Source organism: Hippocampus bargibanti, linkage group LG05, assembly GCF_051943395.1.
Source record: "Hippocampus bargibanti isolate YZ-2025 linkage group LG05, ASM5194339v1, whole genome shotgun sequence".
Lineage (NCBI taxonomy): Eukaryota > Metazoa > Chordata > Actinopteri > Syngnathiformes > Syngnathidae > Hippocampus > Hippocampus bargibanti.
In genome coordinates this window covers 4,349,992-4,375,494 of record NC_142738.1, presented here as the reverse complement: position 1 = coordinate 4,375,494, position 25,503 = coordinate 4,349,992, and the positions used below count along the sequence as shown (strand labels likewise).

Sequence of the window (25,503 nt, the reverse complement as noted above, 5' to 3'; positions counted from 1 at the left end):
CCGATAAAATATCGATATAACCGGGATTTTATCGATATATCATATATCGATATAACGAGACTTTACTGTATATATACAGTAAAGTCTCGTTATATCGATATCGGATATATCGATAGTCCGGTTATATCGATACTATTTCTATGCACGCACGGAGAAAATTACATGCAAACAGGGTCGGATATATCGATAGTCCGGTTATATCGATATTTTTTCGGACTCCCTTGAATATCGATATAACGAGACTTTACTATATATATATATATATATATATATATATATATATATATATATATATATAATACGGTATTTGGATAAAAGGCACACGGGTATTTCATTTCATTGGTATTTCAAGATGAAGAGGGCTTTTTGAATGTTTGTGGTGAATTGTTCCTGCTGGCTCCCGTCTAGTGTGAAATAAGGCCATCCTTTCACAAACATTTATTGACAAAGTTTCATAGAATTTAGATACGCAAAAAGAAAAGTGGAAAAGAACATTTTGCAAATCTATACAGAGACTTATATTTTTTATGCAGCAAATAAACCCATCGTGTGGACTCGCTGACTTTTCGCTGCATTTAATGCAGTTGTTAGTTTAAAGCACAGCTGTCAAAGTCAAGGCCCGCGGGCCAAATCCGGCCCGCCACATCATTTTTTTTCGGCCCTCGAAAGCAAATCAAACTTGTTAAATTCCATGATGATTGCTAAATTCTGAGCCAAAATTTCATATTTTTGGATGTCAACCACAATAAAAGTCATTATTCTTGACTTCAGATTTGAAAACGAGTTATTCATTAATTTGCTGTGTGCTCTATATGTAATATTTGAAGGGATTTAAACATTCTAATGGGTTCCCCAAATTCATAACGGCCCTCGAGAGGAAACCATAACTACAATGTGGCCCGCGGCAAAAAATGACTTTGACACCCCTGGTTTAAAGCAATCATTTTTAAGAAGATTTGCAATTAATAATCTCTTTGTAAAAAATAAAATACAATACAAGCATTCTCAGGATAGTGTCACACTATCCCAAGTTATTTAAAAAAAATGTCCATTCACCATATTTCCTCAAATAGTGGTCCTCTTCCTCAAAGTAGACTCCTTCATCTTCCCCGCAAGGAGAAACAAATAAGTACGATGTGAATCTTGGTTCAAAGCAGGACATGAAAAAGAAGTCTGTTGCTAACCAAAACAACAACGTTTAACCAGACACAAAAAAAGATGAATTTAAAGGTCGAGTCGACAATAGCTACCCGGTAACATTGCCTTTTGTGTTTTGCAACCATCAATTCGGCCTTGTCTCTAACATATGGCCACTGAACGCTGTTGCGAGGGTTTGAATCGTAATTTAATTCCTAGTAATTATTTCAAGTGATGCCCTCAAAAAAAAATCCACAAATCGGGGATCATATAGTCAGGCATTGGTGATCACCGCTCCACAATCCAGTCGTTTCACCCACCCTGCAATATGAAAGACGATCTTGCATCTAAAATACTGATCAGGGTTTTCTATTTAGATACTGGAAGCTGCAACATTTCCTCTTAAAGGACAAGCGACACCATTTTTTTGTTTCCCAACTGACATCAGAAGAACGTTTTATAGCATCTAAAATACCCAAAACACGCAGGCTGATATTTTTAGTCAAATGCAAAACACCAATAAAAATGATTTAAGTGTCCCAAAACTATTTCAAAATGACCTCAGAGATGGCAAGTTTCAGAAGGTCCCGCCCCCTTGTTCGTGACATCACGCCAGGACGTCTTGCCTTGCTCGAGAATCAAAACAATGGCTTCAGATTCGGAGAAGATGCTTTCTTGTTACTCATCCAGTTATGAATATGATTGAAATAGTTCTGAAGAGGAAAACATAAATGTTTGCATTCGATAAAAGAAGTCCCCCCCCCCCATATCAATTCGAGCCGTCAGTACACCAATGTAGCGTCCCAGAAAATGCACTGATGGCGCCTAAGCTCCGTTGCTGGGAATTTGTGTCAGCTAGTATGAAATAGTAGTCTTGGTGCAACACACAACGATTTCCCATCGCGTTATTTATGTTTTCCTTCTAATTTCGCCATCAACACGAAGTTTTCAGACCAAACAACGTACCCAAAATGCATTGTGTGTCGCTTTCTCGGTCAGGGGCGTTCCTTCAGTGACGTCACGTCAGGAATCGTCACCAACTCAAAAACAAGACTTCCTGAATATTCAGCTCGAGTCTTAAAACGTAAAATATAGCTACATGCGGTGGAATCTTTGTAAAATACGCTCAGTAGAAGTAATTTGAAGTGATTTTACAAATTATGGACACAACTTGTCCGGAGGCGTCGGTTGTCCTTTAAAGAGGAAGTCAACCCGCTTTCTTATGATTTCTTTTCATATCTCTAAAAATACTCATTTAGAATGAGTTTTAAATTCCACTTGCCATTGACATAAGCGACAGTACCAGTGACCGATTAACGGACGCTTTCCCTACCTGCGGTTTTGTAAAAATGAAAACATGAACCTTTGCCACTATTTGCGGAAATACGCCATTACCTTTCTCTCTCTCTCGTTTTACTGAAACATAGTAACGTCCATTTTGTTGCACTGTTTGTAAACTCTTGTGTTCATGTTGAGTGTCAAATACGGAGAACAGAAAGGAGGCCGTCACGGCGAGGCCTCCGACGACGTCCCTCGCTGGCTGCTCTTGTATGACGGTAGGAAGGGCAAGTAGCGGAAAAAGCCAAAGCGCTTCCAGATGATGTTGCAAAAGGGAATGTCATAGCACGACTGGTCGCACGTGGCTTTGCTTCCCTGGTTTTCCGTGTGCTGCCATTTGCTGAGGCCTCGCTCCTCGGCGCTGCCTGGGGGAGGGAGAGGAACAATGTGGATTGCTTCATTGATACTTTTGAGGATTTCTTTTGTGAATAAGTACACTCACAAGGCTTATTCTGAACCCTCCACTGCAAGGGTGTCAAACATACGGTCCGAGGGCCGGAACCGACCCCCAAGGAGGCCACGGTCATAAGCCACGGTATCACTGTACTAGTTTTCAAATTTGAAGTAAAAAATAATGACTGTTTTTGTAGTTTAAATGGGACAATTTGAAAATTTGGTTCGGACTTTAGCAAGCATCATGGAAGTTTGATTTGCTCCAGCAGACATTTAAACAGCTTCTTCCCCCAAGCCATTAACTCTTTGAACTCTTCAACAGTAGCCAAAATGGAACTGTATAGTGCCACTTAGCAGTTTTTTTGACGACGATACTAGTGCAGCGTGTTCTACCGGAAACAAATTCCTTGTGTGTTCTACATACTTGGCAATAAAGATGATTCTGATTCTGATTCTGATTCTGATTTCTCGGGCCAAATAAACTGATGTGGTGGGCCAGAATTGGCTCTCGGGCTTGGACTTTGACACCTGTGAGCTATAAGAATGCTGTGCACAAATATATGTTGAGATTTCATGGATATTTTTGTCTTTTTAAGTATCTGGGGATAGGGTCCACTCCCCCCCCCAAAAAACCTCATGATCAGTTAATCGCAAATGGATAGAGGTTGCCTGTATCTGTCATGAAAAAGAAAAACATAGTTCTGGCTTGTTGATGTCAGGAGAGATGAAGCAAATCCCAGAAGGAACACAAATATAAAGCACACGATCATATTACCCAGTCTTATGTATGTCACTATGGGGCTTACTGTTTCTACAGAGTACAGGGCGCTTTGATATTACCTGGAATGGTGTTGTCCAAAATGAAACCAAAGAAGCCGCCAATGAACATATGTGTCGTGAAGAGCACCACAATGATCTGGTCTAGTTCCTTGATTCCTTCAAAAGACAACACACACACGTACACACAACTGTTTGAATGCTTGTGAAATGTGACCGATGTACTGTAAATTATGGACATCCAAGGAGGCCTCAGAGGACAGATCAGAGCACTGGTTCTTCAACAAGGTTAGAATTAGTTGAACTTTCTTCCCTAGTTAATTTCACATGATGAGAAAGTTCCAATTTGTTTCTTGACAAGATTATGACTTTGTTCTCATCACTAGAAATGTAGTGCAATTTTACAACTTTGTTGTTCCTATGGCGCATCGGGGTACATGTGGTACAGTGATACCTTGGCTTACGAACTTAATTGATTCCCAGACAGAGCGTGTAAGGCGAAGTGTGTATCCCAAAAATTAATTTCCCATAGGAAACCATTAAAATGAGAATAATCCGTTCCCATGTCCCCATAAAACATAATGTTCTACTTTCTAGTTTTCCAAGCCTTAAAACTACACAAAAAATACCTTATTTTATGTATAATAAATGTGCTATGGTATTATAATTAAAGAAATAAACTGTAATGTATAATAAAGTCGCTCATTGTGGCAGCTCCGTGTGTACACGGAAAAATAGTTCGTATGCCAAGGTAAAATGTTCATAAATGTAACGTTTTTTTAAACCGAAAAGTTCATAAGCCAAGGGCTTTGTAAACCAAGGTATCACTCTAGTTACAGTAAAGTCTCGTTATATCGATATCGGATATATCGATAGTCCCGGTTATATCGATACTATTTCTATGCACGCACGGAGAAAATTACATGCAAACAGGGTCGGATATATCGATAGTCCCGGTTATATCGATATTTTTTTCAGACTCCCTTGAATATCGATATAACGAGACTTTACTGTATTTTAATTGTCATTCAGATTATCATAGCCTTCTCAGAAAACTGTCTCTCTACTCTAATGAAGTGATGACGCTTAAAGACAGGATAAAAATAATAGAAATAAAAGATGGAGGAAGCAAAGTTAAAGACATTTTGCAAGAAATTGTGAAAACGTTCCTGATGATTCCCAAACATGATTTTGTTCTAGAGGAGTTTCTCTGTGTTAGTAAACATTTCAGTAAAAGAAACATTGTGGTAGCTACTACTTCGCAGGTGCAATACAGTGATACCTAGGTTTACGAACTGAATTGGTTCCCAGACAGTGTGTAAGGTGAAAAGTGTGTATCCCAAAAATTCATGTCCCATAGGAAACCATTAAAATGAGAATAATCTGTTCCCAGGTCCCCATAAAACCTAATTTTCTACTTTCTAATTTTCTAAGCCTTAAAACTACACAAAATATACATTATTTTATGGATAATAAATGTGCTACGGTATTATAATTGAGGAAATAAACTGTACTGTATAATAAAGTCGTTTTATTTACCTTTGTAATGGTCGTTGATGGCTTGATGGAATGGAATGGCCAGTTTCATCAGCATTAAACACTTGATGAGGAACGTAACCTTTTTCTTTCACCCTCTTGAGGAATGATCCCTTGTAGGTGCTTTCTCTGCGATAACTTTATCTAGTTCCTCATCAATTGTGTTCTGTTTAGCTGGGTCGATAGCTTTTTGCATCAAGTGTCCAGATGGCTTGTGCTGGTTATTTGTGGCGCCTCGATGGGATATTTTAACCTTGCAGTCTACACTCTGCCTTTGAACTATCAAAATTTCTAATTTCAAAAACTATCTGCCTGTCTCTTTAATGTTTACACCCCCCCCCCCCTTAACTGCTGTGTTCCTGACCAATCACGTGGCTTTAACCGAAGACTGGGAACGGGGAATAGAGGACAAAAACAGTCGTCTGCCATTTTGTTGTTAGAAGAACAGGCTCGTTCGCGAACGACACATCATCATTGAGGCAGCTCCGTGTACGAAAAATGTTCGTATGCCAAGGTAAAGTTTGTATGCCGAGGTAAATTTTTCATAAATGTAACGTTTGTAAGTCAAGGGGTTCGTAAACCGAGGTATCACTGTACTTGGAGTAGTAGTACAACTTGTGAATGGTTTAGTGCCGCAGTTGTTTTAATGGGGATGAGCGGTGCAACCCAGAATTATAAAAAAAATCAACAAACAGAACACTGAACATCCTAGAATCCACTGCAAGGATGGCAAACTGTTCACCTGTCACAGTGAATTTGTGGGCGCCTCATGAAGTATTGCTTCAAGTTCACAACGTCGGTCAAAAGTTTAGGATCTTGTCTCAACATGTCTGGCAGTCGGTCGGGGCAACGGATCGAGCCACAGGGCTCTCCTCCGGCAAGCATTGCTTATCTGAGGCAGGCAGATTACGGGGGGGGGGTATGCCAAGCGGATTGGGGAGCTAAGCGGCCTAGACCTGAGAGCGGCAGACCAGGGCAACCGCAGATAAGCACTTTCCTCAGAAGATACCACGATCATCTTCTTATGGTTAGTGGCCCTTTCCTTTCCGGCTTCCCGTTCACGTTTGTCATGTCTTGCCAAAGAGGAACTTGGTGTCAGGTTGAAGGACTGCACGTTAAGGCTTTGCCACCATGCCAGGTGCTTTAATACATGGATGTTCCCACCCAACGATCTGCGGACTGTTATGGGGCATTGGCTGTTTGGGTCCAGCTGTGAGCAAATTTAGCAGATGTGGCGAAAATATGTATTTTTGCGTAAGTCATTGCAAAATTAGCATAATGCTGAGAGCTAGCTTGAAAATTGGATTTTATGTCTTGCCTGTCATTATTGAATTTCTATGCGTTTTTCAGATGATTATTTGATTAACGAACGATAAGAATAAACGAAGATACACACGTTGAATATCTGACTTAAACGTGAAATTGACAGTCTGCATGAAAACATTTGGCAATGACTGTTGCCGTAATCCATTTGTTCTCTTTTCAACGTGGTGCAGTTGTCGTAGTTGATCAAGAAGAAACTTGTCTTTAAATATCTGAGCCCATCCTGCATCTTATGCCAGCTGTGATTAAAACATGCAAGTTCAGAGCAATCAAGCACTTGCCAAGTACATTGATACTTTGGCTTACGAACTTAATTGATTCCCAGACAGAGTGTGTAAGGCGAAAAGTGTGTATCCCAAAAACTAATTTCCCATAGGAAAACATGAAAATGAGAAAAATCATTTCCCAGGTCCCCATAGCAATAATGTTCTACTTTCTAATTTTCTAGGCCTTAAAACTACACAAAATATATCTTATTTTATTTACAATACATGTGCTATGGTATTATAATTAATATTATAATATGATGGGATATTTTAACCTTGCAGTCTACACTCTGCCTTTGAACTGTCAAAGTTGAAACGCTCTGCCTGTCGTCTGCCTGTCTCTTTAATGTTAAAACCTCCTCCCTCACTGCTGCGTTCTTGACCAATCACGTGGCTTTAACCGAAGACTGGGGGCGGGGAATAGAGGACAAAAAAAAGGCGGCAGCCATTTTCATTTTGGAGAACGGCTCTCTCTCTCTCTCTCTGTAAACCCCACCGCCCTCACTGCTGCGTTCTTCACCAATCACTTGGCTTTAACCGAAGACGGGGCAGGTAATGGAGGACAAAAACAGTCGGCTGTCATTTTGTTGTGAGGAGAACGGGCTCGTTCGCCAACGACACATCATTCATTGTGGCAGCTCCGTGTGTATCCCGAAAAATAGTTTTTATGCAAGGGTAAAATGTTCATAAATTTAACGTTCGTAAACCGAAAAGTTCGTAAGCCAAGGGGTTCGTAAACCGAAGTATCACTGTATATGAGTTTGAATCGACAACAACAAAAAGAAATAATAATAAAATTCATTAATTTGCCTAGGCAGTCAGGAGAAGAATGGTCTGTGGTAAATACCTTAAAGTTTGTGTACTAGTACGCTCTTTTTCCTGAAGAGTCTGTTAATTCTGCAGACGAGCAAGATTTCAAACAAATGCTCAAAATACTTTACAATGAACCTTTTGGGGATTTGTTTATTAATATGGTACCCATACATTGCAAGTGTTTTAATGGGCGTTAGAACCGATTTTCAATATCCCTGATATTCAGCAGCTTCCCATTTAGACATGAGGGATATGGAATCAGTACCCGAACAGCTTGCCATCGGCGTCTCTTAAAGGCGGAGCTGCTCAGTTCAGAGCTGACAAAGCGAGTTACAAATCCATTCCTCGAAATCCTCACTTCAACCCAAACAAACAAGTAGGCAAAAGCAGACGTTAAGGTAATTAGGCACTTGAAATCTGGGCCAGGGGGACTCAAAAGGTGAGTGAGAAGCCATTGCCATCTGGGTCCTGTGGGATTTGGGAAGACCTTTTGAGTTTTATGGGAGATTAAAAACTGGCACGACCGCTGCCATCCTGCCGTTGTAGGTAATCTGCCAGCCCACACCGAGCCCATTTATCAAACATGCAAGGAAGACGTCTGAAAACAAGCTACAACCTGAACGCGGACGAGCCAAACCTAAAAGCAGACCACTGTTCACGTGGGGGGGGGGGGACAACCAACACCATTTTTTTGTTTCCTAACTGACATCAGAAAAACGTTTTATTGCATCTAAAATACCAAAGACACGCAGGCTGATATTTTTAGTCGAATACAAAACACCAATACAAACGAGTTAAAGTGTGTCAAAACTACTTCAAAATGACCTCGGAGATACCGAGTTTCAGAAGGTCCCTCCAGGACATCTAGCCTTGCTCTAGAATCAAAACAATGGCTTCAGATTCGGAGAAGATGCTTTCTTGTTACTCATCCAGTTATGAATATGATTCAAATAGTTCTGAAGAGGAAAGCATAAATGTTTGCAATCGATTAAAGAAGTCTTCCCGTATCAATTCGAGCCTTCGGCACTCCAATGTAGCGTCCCAGAAAATGCACAGGATGGCGCCCAAGGTCCGTTGGAAATTGTCTGATTTGTCTGCTGGGAATTTGTGTCAACTGGTATCAAATAGTAGTCTTGGGCAACACATAACGATTCACCATTGCATTATTTATGTGTTTTCCTTCTAATTTCGCCATCAACACCAAGTTTTCAGACCAAACAGAGTACCCAAAATGCATTGTGTGTCGCTTCCTCGGTCAGGGGCTTTCCAGACGTGATCATCAACTCAAAAACAAGACTTCCTGAATTTCCAACGCAAGTTTTAAAACGTAAAATATAGCTATGCCGTGGAATCTTTGTCAACTACGCTCAGTAGAAGTCATTTGAAGTGATTTGACAAATTATGGACACAACTTGTCTGGAGGCATCGGTTATCCTTTAAGAGCCATGTCATGGCTGGTGTGTGAACTTATATTTACCTGTGTCGATGATTCCGGGGTTGGAGTGAAACCATGTGGGCAAAACAAGACCGCTGAACGTAGAGAAGCCAAGGATGAGCAGGTTACGAGATGAGTTAAGGTCCACATACTGAAGGCATAAAACGAGAGGAACAACAGTATAGCAATTTTATTTGCAGATGCAAACCATTATGTTGCGTTTTACAGTGCTTCGACTGAAATCCATTTTGCATCATGCTGTGATGTATGGCATGTTTATATGTACAGATTTATTGGATGGACGCTGACTCTAATTTTCTTACATTTCGGAAGATTGTTTTTCGTGTTTGTATTTGTACTGCTCGGATAAATGTAGTAAATTGTATTCAAGCTGTAAAATAGAGAAGAGTAGTTTTGCTACAGATGAATTTGGTTTCTGTAATGGAGCAAAAATTTGTATCCTTAAAAGGAAAAGACACATTTAGTATGTCTGTATTATGTACATATATATCTAAATATATATCTAAATGCATTTCTTGATTCTGCACTATGTACAGTCTTGTTTATAGAACGGTTTTTGCACATCTACATTTGCACAGTATACAGTTGACATTTTTATTTTGTTATGCTTAGAATATCTTGTTTTCTATCCTTTCACTCCCACCCCAACCCCATCCCTCTTCAATTGCTGCTGTGGACTGCAAATTTCCCCATTGCGGGACGAATTAAGGTATTCTGATTCTGATTCTGATTCTGATTCTGATATATAATAAGTAGAATAAGACTTCCCTAATGTGTTTTTACTCGCATAAGTCAATTCCCCGTGGGTTTATAGGAAATTGCTTATTTTCTATGCGACCCTAAAAGTACATTCAAACGTATTTGAGTGTGTTTATATTCACTCCTTTAAAGGACAACCGACGTCTCCGGACAAGTTGTGTCCATAATTTGTAATATGGCTTCAAATGACTTCTACTGAGCGTATTTTACAAAGATTACACCCCATGTAGCTATATTTTACGTTTGAAGACTCGTGCTGAATATTCCGGAAGTCTTGTTTTTGAGTTGGTGACGAGTTCGTACGTGACGTCACTGAAGGAACGCACCTGACCAAAAAAAAGGACATATTGTAGCAGTCCTTCCATCACGTCAATGCTTGTTTGGTCTGAAAACCTCGTGTTGCGCCAGAAGAGGACGTCCAGGCTCTAAGCTATAAGGAATTTATCAGCCTATGGAAACGCAATACACTCTCATGTCTACAAGAGGTCGCCATTTTCTGCCTCTTTTTCTGGGATGCTACATTGAAGTCCAGATGCCTCAAAATGACATGGAATTAATTCTTTAATTGATTGCAAACACGCATGCTTTCCTCTTCAGAACTACTTGAATCATATTCATAACTGGATGTGTAACAAGAAAGCATATTCTCTGAATCTGAAGTCATTGTTTTGATTCTATTTAAATCATTGTTATTGGTGTTTTGCATTTGAATAAAAGTATCATACTGCGTGTTTTGGGTATTTTAGATGCTATAAAAAGTTTTTCTGATGTCAGTTAGGAAACAAAAAAGTGACGTCGGTTGTCCTTTAAACTAGTTAAAAATCAGATTTTATTTACATATACAGTAAAGTCTCGTTATATCGATATCGGTTTTATCGATAGTACCGCTTATTACGATACTATTTCTATGAACGCAAGGAGAAAATTACATGCGCGCAGGGTCGGATATATCGATAGTCCCGGTTATATCGATATTTTTTCGGACTCCCGAGAATATCGATATAACGAGACTTTACTGTATTTGTACATTTGTGCAATGTGTGTATTTTCTATTATTTTTGTGACTGCTTTATTTCCTGTACATGATAGTTGTCAATGTTTGGGAGGCTTTTCCTGAGCACATTCATCTTTATTATGTTCAGAGAGTTGATCGATTAAAAGGTTTCTTCAGCCGTCATCTGTACTTCTTTGAAGGTGTCGGACATTTCGCTTCTTATCAAGATGCTTCTTCAGCTAACTAAAGTCTTCCTGGTAGTATCGGCCCTATATATATATATATATATATATATATATCGATATATATATATATATATATATATATATATATATATATATATATATATATATATATATTATAAAAGAGAACAGAGCGCTAAAAACATATTTAGGAAGGCTAAGCACACTGACCAATACTTAATTTTTGATTCTAACCACCCTATATATATATATATAGCCATATATATGCCATATATATATATATATATATATATATATATATATATATATATATATATATATATATATATATATATACAGTAAAGTCTCGTTATATCGATATCGGATATATCGATAGTCCCGGTTATATCGATACTATTTCTATGCACGCACGGAGAAAATTACATGCAAACGGGGTCGGATATATCGATAGTCCCGGTTATATCGATATTTTTTCGGACTCCCTTGAATATCGATATAACGAGACTTTACTGTATGTATATATATATATATATATATATATATATATATATATAGGGTGGTTAGAATCAAAAATTAAGTATTGGTCAGTGTGCTTAGCCTTCCTAAATATGTTTTTAGCGCTCTGTTCTCTTTTATAATTACTTTGCCATCCAAAAAGGCTAGTTGGTTCTCTTTAATGTCCTCGCGAGTAAATTTAATGTTGATATCTGTTGTTGAGGTGATCTGCGAAGGATCGAATTTCTTGTTTTTTAATTATGACGAAAGTATCGTCCACATATCTAAACCAGTGTCGAGGTTTTGTCCCCGGTAAGGATGTCAGGGCCTGTTTCTCCATCTCTTCCATGTACAGACTAGCCACTATGGGTGAAACTGGTGAGCCCATAGCACAACCATGAATTTGTGTGTAAAATTTCTCCCTAAATTGAAAATATGTAGTATTAAGGCAAATTTCCAATAATTGGCATATGTGGTCCGGTTTAAGTTTGGTTCTTACGTATTTTCACGTAATTTTCACGTAAACATAATTCGCCCTTCTACACAGCAATGTCAGATATTTCTCTACAGTAGATTTTCATCTTTTTTCTCCAGATGTTGCTATCATTCATCTGTCGCTGTTTTTGTGCTTTGACAAAATGCTGTTTTGTGGCTCTGTATAGACGGTGGGGGGATGGAAAAAAATTGCAACGTGGGAAAGTTTTTTTTCCTTTTTTCTTCTCCTGTTGGTTCCTTCGGATCGAAGAACCAAACGGATTGTTTCTCCCCTGTTAAGAATTCTGAGAACCCTGTCCCAAATGGTGACTGCTGTGAGACATGAAAACAACCAAATGGTTGTGTACATTCTTTTTAAGTCATTTGTCTTTCTTTCGTGAGCTTGTTTGTCTTTTTTTTCATTTTGATCTCCAAATAATTTCCACATGATGTGGGGAGGTTGCGGTATTTATTGCTTACTATTCACATAATTGCTTCCCAAATGCCTGCAAATAATTTCTTCCCATTGAAGTGATAAAATGAAAAGGGGTGCTGCTCACATCTTGTCTGTGACAATATGTGCATGACTGGACTACAGTTTAACACATATCTATGTTGAGCAAATTTCTGGGTTAATTTAAACAACATGCTTGTCTGCTGGTTGCATCTATAATTGGCAAAATGTAGATGGCTGGTAAATTCTGGTAGCCTATGCCAAGTGATGATCAGTACCGTCAAGTAAATAAATAAATAAATAAATAATACAATTAAAAAAAATTGATACAGATAATGTATTTATCTATGCTCTTGCTTGTGTATTCATCGACTTAGTATGGGTCAATATTGCAAAATAAGTACTATGGTACCTCTACTACTTTGATTCTATCAGAAATTTCGAAACTACAATAATCTCTGAATATACATGCATTTTCCATGTAAATGTGCAAATCCTCTGTGCCAATTGGATGCCAGAAAGATGCTAGGTAATAGCCAATGGCAGAACACAGAGAAGTATGTAGTGTTTAGGGGAGTGGGAGCTGCGAGTAGCAGCCCATTCTGTAACCTTTCGTATCTTGAAATTCTGTTCATAACAAGAGTCAAGAACTTTAAATTTTCCCATGAAGAGACATTTATAAGTAGAAGGTTCCCCTGTATGTATTTCCTTTTCCACCCATCTCACTCATTCATGTATGTAGACGGTGTGTAAATCAATGGTAACATTGTTTCGTACTGTGAATGTGCGTCTGCCTACCTGCAGATTAGATATGCCTACGGCGGCGATCATTCCAAACATAATGAGAAACATGCCCCCGATAACTGGATCTGGGATGGTAATAAAGACAGCTCCAAACTTCCCAAAAATTCCCAGGACAATCATGAGAATTCCCGTCGTCTGGAGTACTAGTCTGCTGCCAACCTAGGGTGCACAGTGGAGAGTTAAGGAGAGTTTAGTGGTGGGGGTGCCGGTGTGATAGAGTCTTAGAGTTAGTACAGAGTCTTTGATCATAGGCAAAACCAGCATCAAACAACCATACAAGAACTATAAAATCTTTGGAGACCTTCCATAAAGTTGGAAGCCAGTGTGCTGTAGAATTGGCTTCAGTTTCCAGACGTGTCGAGTGGATCACATGTGTATATTGTCAACATTATCATTTTATTAGCATTTTCTTCAAAGATGTCAACCATTCGCAGTCTGGCCAAAATACTTTGTGTTCAGAGAGTGGATTCAAATTGGAAGAGGATCAATAAAAAGATGACGAGAAGGCTTTGATCGTGTTAATGGACTGGTTAGCACATCAGCCTCACACAACAGAGTTCCAGCTGGGATAGAATCCAACAAGCCCGCGACCCTCGTGAGGATAAGCGACTCACATTGTGGATGGATGAGGCTTTGACCATAGCTACCTTGGATTTGAACTCCATTTCCTATTATCCTCGAATCCTTCAATTGGCATTTGATCACAGGTACGGGGTGTTTTCAAGACCCAACAAGTCTTGAAATAATCTGAATTACCCAATCACTCAAACTCCAAACTCAAACCAACCCTAAGTCAAAGTCAGCTTTATTGTCAAATATGCTAATATGCATGACTTACAGCACAGATGAAATTAATGTCCTCTCGGATCCAAGGCACTTATAATGTGGCTAAAAAAGACAGACAATTGACAAGAGACAATACATGTAATTTCTGAACGTGAAGTGAGGTAGTGTCGTATGTAAAGTGAGGTGGTGACGTATGTAAAGTGAGGTAGTGACGTATGTAAAGTGAGGTAGTGACACATGTAAAGCGACGTAGTGTAGTAATGCAAAAGCAAACAAAAAAAGGTTGAAGTGAGGTCTTGCAGGAAAAAAAACAGAGAAAATTAGAGTTCAGGATGATAGTACAGTGTGTAGCGTGTACTCAGAGTTCGGTGAGTGTGGCAGTGGGAAGGGACAGGGGGGGCAGGGCTGGTAGAGTGTTAAGTCTCCTGACTGCCTAGTGGCAGTCAACCTAACTCCACCCACCCACAGTCATTCATTTCCGAATGCTCCCCTGAACCCCTGAATCCTCTACCTCAACTCTGAACCTGAAGACTTCGCTATTCTCCCCAGTCCATTTAACAACACGTTGCCCGTAGTTCAATGTGATCCCCTCGTGTCCCCGGCAAATCTTTCATCACTTGACTTGACTCAGCTGGCACTAAACGGCAGGAATTATTTTTCCAAGGTGTAAGTAGAGAGGAGCAACAAGGGCTGCTGCAGAGTCAAATGCGTTTGTCTCTATTAAGAAGTATTCTGTCAACAGCGCTGTCATCTGACGGAATTTGGGATAAGTAATGGACACCTCAAATGTGCTGCGATCGGCTTTTTTTCCGTGAATTGATACACGCGGATGTTGACGCTCGAATGATGGGAAGCGACTTGCAAAGCAGGGTGCGTCTCCTGGATCATCATCCGTCAATAAAACGACTGACACATAATGTTCATAATGCTCTGCAATAAAAACCAATTTGCCTTACCACATCTCGGCTTCAGGTTCGGAACAGTCAACACAAAAAGGTTTGTAATATAACGCTGTTCGCAGGCCGCGCATATTTTGAGTATGGGAATATATTCCTTGTCGAAAATATCCCGTTTCGACTCATTATTTTGAGATTGGGTATCGCTTCAAACTTAAAAACTCATGAAATGGAGTTAAATGACATTTATGGGTTTCGCTGTTCGCTTTTCAGGACAGACAGCATTGTTCGTACTGGAAACGTAAGGGTTTCAAAGGGTACCAAATTTGGGTTTTAGACCCATGTTAGAATTTCAGGGCTGGTTCAGAGTGTTTCAAATTAGTCTTTCAAGACTGGTTGACTCAAATCAGGGCCACCGTTTAAATTTGCAATGAAAGCTGGGTCAGGACGAAAGAGTAACGTTTTCAATAAGAGGTTTTATTCCCAGCTAAGATTGTATAAGTAGGGTTTGAAATTTGGGTTTGAATTGGAAAAAAATGGTTTCAAACCAGAGTCAGGGTTACAAACCAGATTAGGGATTAAAAACCAAAGTTTCAAACCTGGTTTACCATTTCAAGATTGGGTTGCAAATTGGACCTCAAGTGAGATTAAGGTTTAAAATCAGAGTTGTTGGGTGTTTCAACCAGTGTTTGAAATAACGTCTGCCAATTTTTACGTCGGGCGTACAACTTTTAAAACGTCTTGGCCCGGGTGGCCAACAACTTCTTCAAGAAAAAAAACTGTTTTGTTTTTTTTCGAATGAAACGTATTCAATAAAGTAAAAGCTACAAGCAAACCGCTACAAGCCACATGGGCTCCTCTTTCCAGCTTTATTCAAATTGCCAAACAAACGTTCATTTGGCAATTTGCATACTCGGCACGGCAGCCAATCAGAAGCCTGTTTCACGCTTTGTACTACACTGTGACTGTAAAGTTTTGAAAGGCGCTTAGAAATAGCAGTTCACACTGTTTTTAGGAGACAACGCAATGCAAACATTGCATTGTGCACCATGACAACAACTGGAGCAAAATCTTCAACAAGGGATATTTACCATAAATTAAGCAAGGCAGCATTTGTGGTGGGTACTTCCTGAATTAAAAAAAAATCCTTTCTACTTCGCAACAATGTTTAGGGTTTTTTTTTGCGATTAGTCCTCTTATTGTGGTTCAAGTTGGAAAAAAAGGGGCAGCCAACTTTACGGCCGGGTAGGCAACTTTATGGCCGGGCAGGCAACTTTTCAGAGATGTCTACAGTGGTGTCCACTAACTTTTTGTCATGAGTTTCAGACACTGTTTCAACAAAGGATTTGTAATTTTTGTTTATTTTATTCGGCAATTTTTTTAAACAAGAGTTAGTGTTTAAAGATTCAGATTAATCCAGTGTTGAACCTTGAAACAAGGGTCAAGGTTTTAATGTCTCAAGTCAGGGTTAGAGTATCATTCATGCACTTTTGTAGCACTTAGGCAGCATCCCAAATGTCACGGCAGTGCAAATATGATATTAGTTGGACGTCGATTGGCAGTCCGACAATTGAAGCCGTTTCCTGCAACTTTGTGATCTTTGGAGATAAAACAAACAGCAACTGTACTGTGTCCCTTGCGAATCTCTCAACACCTTGCTTGAGCGGTTGACAGCAAACGTCGTTGTTCGAAACTCTTGTTCTTACAAGGCGAAATTGGAGAAGAGCAGCGGCAAGTGTTAAAAGTGATGAAGAGACGCGTTTATTTCCTTCCTTTCCTTCCTTGGATTTACTGTACATTTATTAGTCTCGCAGTGGAGAAAGTTACATTTCACAGCAGCAAAATTGCCTGCTTTCATATTTTTAACAATCCATATACAGTGATAACATTCGTAAGCCAAGGTATCACTGTATTACTGCGGGCATAATGTAATTATTTTTTTATCGGTTTTGGCGGGCAGAGGGTTTTCATTATGTGTTGTTCCCATCCCCCCCCAAAAAAACTAGTTAATGTCATAAATAGCGTAACCGTATATGTGCAGGGTCTCACTGTACCTTGGTGATGCCAAGCGCAGCAATGTTCTGGCTGTAGGAGGTGGTCCCATTGCCCGTTCCCCATAAACCAGACAAGATACAGCCGATGCCTTCAACGGCAATGCCGCGGTTGATAGCATGGGTGGGCGGTGGGGGTGCACCCGACAGTCGGGCACAGGCATAGTAGTCGCCAATGGACTCCATGGTGGATGCCAAAACGCCCGCCATCATGCCGAGAACTGATGATACGCTGACCGTTGGCATGCCCCACTGACCTGCAAAAAGTGGATTTGAGCATTCTGAAGCAAGTTTTCAGGAAAATAGAATGCTTATGTTTTAGAAAATCCCATTTAATTCATACTGGGGATTGTCAACCTTTTTGCTCATGTTTGTTTTTAAAACGGACAGATGGGCCACATGATTTCAGGGCTCTATGCTACTTTTTGGACTGGTAGATAGCATTTTGTGCTACCAATTTGTTTGCACTTTTTTATCGACAGCATGACCATATTTGCTGTCATCTCGATTGACACTTTGGGGTTTTCTGAGGAGGTAAAAAGGAATGTTAAAATGATGACTGGAATATGACACTCATATTTGCTACAGGTATGTTGGACATGCTAGCTGTCTACTGGCTATATAGCGATATAGCTGGCTGGCTAGCTAGCGAGCTATTATCTATCTGTTGGCTAGCTAGCTAGCTTTCTATCTACAGTAAAGTCTCGTTATATCGATATCGGATATATCGATAATCCCGGTTATATCAATACTATTTCTATGCACGCACGGAGAAAATTACATGCAAACAGGGTCGGATATATCGATAGTCTCGGTTATATCGATATTTTTTCGGACTCCCTTGAATATCGATATAACGAGACTTTACTGTATTTGAGTTACTTCCTGGTTGAGTGAACGCTGGTGTGTGTGGCTGCCGCTGCTCACCTACAGAACAACTTATCCTGTGATTGCACCTTGAGAGTTTTGAAAGGCGCTTATAAATAAAATGTATTATTATTATTATTATTATTATTTACAGTATGTCCATTTTATGTAATAAGCCACAAGATGCTGTCAAAGAGCTAGTTTAGTAATGGTAGTCGTAAAAGTATTTTTTATCTTTTTCACATTTGAAATTTCTTGCCTAGTCTCCTGAGACAACGCTCTCCTTTGGCGCCTGTGGTCGAGTATTATACACACAGCGCCTGCGTCACCACATTGATTGACGTGTAATTCAACCACCGGTTGATGAAGTGCTACTTCCACAAGGGTAACACGAATGCCTGCGGTCTTTGTCAGGGCTTGCGCATGTTGTGCAGTCCTGCAGCTGCATTTTTATAGTCAAGGCTCAAGGTGCAGCCAATCCCAACCTTACAAAGAGCATTTAGGGTAATGAAACTTTGAAATTATAATGGGGAGGGCGGAGGGGGATCCACAATGTCTCCTTGATGTCCGCGATCCACATGTTTGTAAAGGCATACCGCAGCTTGCGTGACTGCGAAACTTTTGTAATTGTCTCCGGAAAAAGGTCTTCCAGGAATTTGTGATGATAATTTTTATTGTGCCAGTTTATGTGTTTATTCTTTGCACAGATAGACGCCAGGCACTTTTGTGACTCACAGTACTATAGGTAGTTTGAAAAGAGCCTGTCAAATGGCTCCCTCCACAGGAACGCTCCAAACCATGCGCACCAAAACCAACAGACATTCAAATGGCTTCTTTGGAAACAAAGTCCAGAACATTGTAAAATATGTCATTGATTGTTTTTTAAAAAAGAAACAAATATCTGTCTACCATGTGACTGCATCTACCATGCATTCTGTGTTCATTTGAATCTGTTTTGATTTTGGAATGGTGAGTTCCCCTATATCAATCTACAAAATCGATAAACATTTGAAAACCTAACCCTTGTTCAAAACTTGTTCTGAGTTTACCTGGGTAGGGAATGTGAAACCAGGGTGAGTTGGTGACAGCATCCAGGTTAATGTCTGTCCTCGCCGAGTAACCGTACTTGTCTGACTTGGACGGCAGCACCTCAGTGACCGTCAGTAGGAAGCAGACCAGCCAGCCGCCACACATTCCGAACAAGGCCTGGAGTTTAAGCAGGCAAACGTCAAGAAAATTACGATACACCAAGTGTGGGAACGTCGCTATCAGATACAGATGGGATAAAGCCAAAGGAAAATTCTTTGAAATATTTTATTTGGACTGCCTGGATTTGGTCCGTTGACATTATGAGGACGTGCTGCTGTGTGTTTTGGATTATACGGGGGAGATAACGCATAGGCATCCGGGTATACTCTGGTTCAAGGAAGCCACATTTAAGTGTTTTTCAAACTGTAGAAGCTACTTTGAAAAAATTAAGGGTGTTCTGACGTCAAATGTTCCTCTTTTCATAACTGCCTGGTGTTTTTTCCTTGGCACGGTGAATAAGCGTGAAAGTTTTCATTCATGAGAGGATTTAATGAAGGTCTGACTTCTCATAGCTAAGTGATGACTCCAAAAAATTCTCATCGTGTAAACTGCAGGGGTCTCCAAAGTCCGTCCTCGAGGGCCGCCGTCCTGCCTGTTTTCCAGCTCTCCCAGGAGCAACGCACCTGATTTAAATCATCAGGACCATTTTGATGCTGCTTCAGAGCTGGCTGATGAGCTGATCATTTGAATCAGGTGTGTTGCTCCTCGGAGAGCTGGAAAACAGGCAGGACAGCGGCCCTCGAGGACCGACTTTGGAGACCCCTAGTGTAAATTCTTAAAGCCCTGACTTGGAACGCTCATCAGCAGCTCAGAGAACCTTGTACTTTGTCATGCAATTTAGATGGAATAGTGACAAATGACTTTTTAGGTCAAGTCAAATTCCTGGAGCAGTGGTTCTTAAATTGGGTTCGATCGAACCCGAAGGGTTGGGTGAGTCGGTCTCAAGCGCTCGTGGATCCTATACCACAGAGGTCCACCCCTCAGTCTAGTCTGCACACTCATTGAAAGAAGGGTTCGGTGAATGAGCATATGGAACTCGTGGGGTTTGGTGCCTCCAACAAGAACCACTGTCCTTGAGTGTCCAATTTATCCTTTTCAAGATGCCCCGTAAAAATAATCAAAATTGCTCTGTAACATTCACATGGCTGGGCGTTCACTTGTCTTTCACTGTCGCATTAAAGGACAATCGACGGCATTTTTTTGTTTCCTAACTGACATCAGAAAAACGTTTTATAGCATCTAAAGTACCCAAAACACGCAGGCTGATATTTTTAGTCAAATGAAAAACACCAATAAAAATGACTTAAAGTGTACAAAAACTACTTCACAATGAAACCGGAAATGGCCAGTTTCAGAAGGTCCCGCCCCCTTGTTCGTGACGTCACGCCAAGACGTCTTGCCTTGCTTGAGAATCAAAACAATGGCTTCAGATTCGGAGATGCTTTCTTGTTACTCATCCAGTTATGAATATGATTCAAATCGTTCTTAAGAGGAAAGCATAAATGTTTGCAATCAATTAAAGAAGTTATTCTGTGTCATTTTGAGGCATCTGGGCTGATGTAGTGTTCCAGAAAATGCACAAGATGGCGCCCATGCTCCGTTGGATATGGGCTGATTTGTCTGCTGGGAATTTGTGTCAGCTCGTATCAAATAGTAGTCTTGATGCAACACACAACGATTCACCATCATGTTATGTATGTGTTTTCCTTTTAATTTCGTCATCACACAAACAAAGTACCCAAAACTGCATTGTTTCGCTTTCTCGGTCAGTGACAATACCTACCATGACGTCATGGTAAGCATCGTCACCAACTCAAAAACAAGACTTCCTAAATATTCAGCACAAGTCTTAAAACGTAAAATATAGCTATATGTGATGGAATCTTTGTAAAATACGCTCAGTAGAATTATGGACACAACTTGTCCGGAGGCGTCGGTTGTCCTTTAAAGAAGTCCATCATTCCATTATGCCGGGACGCCCTCTATTGTTTATGTGAGTCATCTTCAAGCACGCACGAAAAGTTACACTGAATTTATATTGATTTTTTTTTTTTTACGTCCCAACGTTTAAACCCCTGGAACGCGAGTGACTCAGAAAGCTCTTGGATGAATCAAAGATAATGTTTTGGCACTCGGGTCGATTCGTCACTTTCATGAAGGAACACATGCTGCGGCCGGTTGCATTCCACAAAGTCACGCTTGAAGTGATTCAGGAATCGAGCCAGCATCACAGGTGTGTGATCGTCAGCGGTTACTCAATAGTAATAGATCGGCATAATCGTTTGTGTGGCCGAGCGCGCAGAGGGCAAAAGAGTTCACGCGTGGAAACCGGTGACTCACCGAGAAGAGTTTGAAGAGTGGGTAGTGGAACACCTTCCACTTCTTGTCCTTGTAGGCAATCAATGGCACGTCCACTTTGCTCAGGTACTGCGAGAACAGCAGGATGAGGCACACCGTGCTGTGGGCGCATAACGTGGTAACGCAGCGGTTGAGTGACCTTACACGCTTTGCAACAAAGACTCATTTGAGAGCCAAACCTCGTTTTTGATAGCGTGATTTTGGCTTGAAAGCCCCATTGTAAACATGTAACCATGATTTAAAACGCTTAACTTTGACTTCCAGTCTAAATTTTAAGATTATTTCATTTGCCCGCACGCCGGTGTGAAGTTCGTAGGAGATGCTTTATCAATTCTAATGCTTGACACTTCTGCACGAAATTATCTTTGCCCGAAAAACACTTGTCGCTCCGCGAGATTGCATTTTTAATTGTTAGATTTTTTACCAAAATACATCATTTGGAGACTCTTTACCGTCTCTGATGTTTAATAGTAAAACATTCTCTACTTAAAATACTAATACTAAATACTCTCAGTTCTCGACCAAATCGGTTTTGGACCACAATATTTCAGATTTTTACGCCTTGGATTTTGACCGAAAATCGGTTTTCAAATATTTAAGAAAACCCAAAAATGCCATTTGACTCCTTTTGGTTTCCTTACATGAGGAAGTGGCGCTTCTTCGTGTAGCATTCATTGAGAGCAGAAATGTTTGTTGTGTGATTTACGCCAGTATGACTTTATTTATTTGTTTGTTTGTTGTTATGTCTGCATAATGTATCTTGGACTGAGAAAATAGTTTTGTATTTCGACCAAATCTCTTTTGAGACAGCATATTGGACCGTATTTGGGCCAAAAACGACCTATGACTGTACTTGCTGCTGAATATTGTGTAAAGGTTCCCTCAAACATGGCCCTCGGTTTCAACGCAGATGTTTCTTCGTTCAAGCCATGGAAGTGACGCTAAGTGAATAAAAGCGCTTCTTGAAAGCATCTGTAGCTGTAACCTCTAGACCTCTCTGACAGAAACACTTGGACTGACAAATCCCACTTACTGGCCCAAGGTTTTCAACAACAAAGTCAGTGGACAGTACAAGACATAACAAAACAAACAAAAAACAAACATCAAAACACACTGCGGCGCTAGGGAGCGTGTATATTGTCCTTGCTAAAGTGGCTTATAGCTTTCATGTACGCCGCAAACAGGCACAGCGCTTTTGTCGAAAGCAGACCCCGGGCGTTCCTCCAGGTCTTGACTTGAAACAGAGGGCTGCTAATGGAACTGCTGTGTGATGGTGCGAACGATCAGACAGCAGTGCATCCTTGATGTGTTCGCCGTGTCTGAGAACAGAAAACTCGCACAGATGGCCGCAACATTTGTCATTGCGAAGTTGCGACTTGGCCACGGTAGTCCGCACTGATTGATTAAATCAAGGTCACTTTTGTATCAATCCATGGGAAGAATGGCCACTAAAGAGCCGTTTCGTCAACCGTTTGGTATGCGGGACAACCAACGACTGGACACGACAGGACACACCTACCAGAAAAATAGGTAATGAGGTCCAGTCCTAAACATTAGAACTGCCTTCAAGTCAAGAAATGTTGTCAAAAAAAAACAAATTTCACTCGCCTCCGTTCAACCTCTGCCCGTGACGAGTATAAACAGAAACGTGAAACTCAAAACACTCAATAGAGCAGCGTGCATCGAGTACACATGCTTCAAATTTGGTCGCAATTATAGTATTACAAAATCCCTGGGGAAAAAAGTTGTCAGGAACCGACTCTTGGAAAATGGACGTTTTAAACTTATAATGTCACACTCTGTTAGTTTTGGGGAGTTCAATTTTTGGAATATCGTAGTCGCACGTGAATTTTTTAAAATGAATCACTTACGAGCTGTACAAAAGGGAAGGTGTATAAAACGGTGGTGAGATCAGCCATTATGTTTGGACTGGAGTCAGTGCCACTGAAGGAAAGACAGGAAGCAGAGCTGGAGGTAGCAGAGATTAAGATGTTGAGGTTGTCTTTGGGAGTGACCAGGTTGGATAGAATCAGGAAGGAGTATATCAGAGAGACAACTCATATTAGAGACTTTGGAGAGAAAGTCAGAGAGGCCAGACTGAGATGGTTTGGACATGTCCAGAGGAGAGAGAGTGACTATATCGGGAGAAGGATGCTGAGCCTTGAACTGCAAGGCAGGAGACCAAAAGGAAGACCTAAGACAGAGGTGTCAAACTCTGGTCCTCGAGGAGGGAACAGGCTCATGTCAGACTTCCGCAAAGGTTGCTGGTGATCTGATCATTAAAATCAGGTATGTCCATTTAGCCTGTTCCCTTGAATCAGGTGCGTTGCAACAGGGAGACTTGGAAAACATGTAGAATGGCGGCCCTCGAGGACCGGATATTGACACCCCTGACCTAAGAGGAGGTTTATGGATGTTGTCAAAGAGGACATGATGGGTAACTGGTGTGAGAGATGAGGTTGCACCAAACCGGGTTAGATAGAGGACACTGATTCACTGTGGCGACCCTTGAAGGGAAACGCCAAAAGGAAAAGGAGAAGAAGAGTCACGAGCTGTGCAAACTCACAGAGCAGCGATCCCCCAGTGGCCACCTGACTTCTTGCCTGCCTCAGTGAACAGCGACAGACCGATGAGGTTGATGGTGGGAGCGATAGCCAGCGGTCCAATGTATCGTAGTACAAAGCCCACCAGGCCGGTCAAGCCCAGTGTGATCTGGACAAGCGATGATACCAAGATGGCTCCTTGGATCTGTCAAGAAATAGATTTCGGTTCCTCTCAATTATAACATTTTAAGTTCGCTGATGAAGCTTTTCGGATGTGGAGCGAAACGTCCGACACCTTCAAAGAAGTCCAGATGATGGCTGAAGAAACCTTTTCATCAATGGACCACTTCTGTACGACTGAGAGCTTACATAGACGTATTGCTGTATTCAAAACCCTACACCGCCAATGATATTTTTCGAATGTCGTGCAGTCTTTAGATCTCAATTTCTGTATTTATTTCAGTCTAAAGCGCAGTTCTTATGTCTGTCCATCAGCAGAATTACTATGTTTGCAGATAACAGAGTACATTTGAAGAACGTGGCAGTTCACTGACCACTCGCCTGACCGAGGGTTTGATTTGCAACACTGCGCTGACACAGTCGAGATTGATGACTGCAAAAATACCAGATGTGCTTTTAACAAATGACAGACAAATTCCCCAGGGAACTGCCGCCATTCAATGAATGACCCCAAAACCTTTTAAAGATAGCCGGCGGGGACAATCAAACTTGTCAGCAATAATTTCCTTCTTGTTTTAGGAATTGTCTGAGCTGCAGTCCAGTGAATGCGGAAGATTCACTTTTCTGATGAATATGGGAAAATGCCTAAATTAGAAGATGAATCGACCTAATTGTCATGAACCACCACAATGGTAATACGGTTCATTTTGATTGTGATACCATTTACCATAATCATGATACAGTAAAGTCTCGTTATATCGATATTCAAGGGAGTCCGAAAAAATATCGATATAACCGGGACTATCGATATATCCGACCCTGTTTGCATGTAATTTTCTCTGTGCCTGCATAGAAATAGTATTGATATAACCGGGACTATCGATATATCCGATATCGATATAACGAGACTTTACTGTATTTGAGTCTTAACAACAGTACAGTACAATCCAAACTATTTCACTCCAGTTTTTCCTCCCAGTTTTGGGTTGGTTAATAAACGTCTCGATGAAAGTGGTGTCGGTGTCGGACGTTTCGCTCCTCATCCGAAAAGCTTCATCAGCAAATGTAAAATTTTGCTGGTAGCTCTGGCCTAAATATATCCCTAATGTCCAGGGTGGCACCTTTGATAGGTCCCTAAGGTTGAGGGGCGCAGACGACTATTCCCTGGAGCTAATCTGATTACTTCTTTTGTCCTGACTGATTATGTATTATGACTGATCCTGATTGCCCCATTCGCTCTGGTATCACCTCATCAGCATGACTAAGCCTACGTGGTAACGATCACGACGACCACTTTGGATTTTACCTCGCGCATTCTCGACATCCACACTTCGTCGCCACTTTGTTGTGTTGTTGCGTTGTGCGCAGACAACATGGCAGGTTCTTGCGGGGCGGGACACTGCCACTTGGGGAGCGCAAGGATAGCCAGGGTTGGAGTGATGAAGCTGAAGGTGCCGCCTTGGAGAATTGGTAGCCTGTGAGCCAAAGAGCATGATTGTTAGTCGATGTCG

General features: G+C 40.8%; 1 protein-coding gene across 2 annotated transcripts in view; it reads right to left on the bottom strand.

Annotated features, from left to right (window-relative positions):
• Nucleotides 1–425: 425 nt before the first annotated feature.
• LOC148897569 (solute carrier family 23 member 2) overlaps nucleotides 426–25,503 on the bottom strand; it is a 53,594-nt gene continuing 28,516 nt past the window's right edge. For both annotated transcript variants that reach the window (XM_088996741.1, XM_088996740.1), the window contains exons 4-12: nucleotides 25,299–25,467; nucleotides 23,836–24,017; nucleotides 21,252–21,369; nucleotides 18,872–19,028; nucleotides 16,959–17,212; nucleotides 13,217–13,381; nucleotides 9,061–9,169; nucleotides 3,709–3,804; nucleotides 426–2,840 (exon numbers count right to left, since the gene is read on the bottom strand). In XM_088996741.1, the coding sequence (XP_088852867.1) occupies nucleotides 2,644–2,840; nucleotides 3,709–3,804; nucleotides 9,061–9,169; nucleotides 13,217–13,381; nucleotides 16,959–17,212; nucleotides 18,872–19,028; nucleotides 21,252–21,369; nucleotides 23,836–24,017; nucleotides 25,299–25,467 (1,447 nt within the window). In that variant the 3' untranslated portion in view covers nucleotides 426–2,643. The remainder of the gene's footprint in view (nucleotides 2,841–3,708; nucleotides 3,805–9,060; nucleotides 9,170–13,216; nucleotides 13,382–16,958; nucleotides 17,213–18,871; nucleotides 19,029–21,251; nucleotides 21,370–23,835; nucleotides 24,018–25,298; nucleotides 25,468–25,503) is intronic.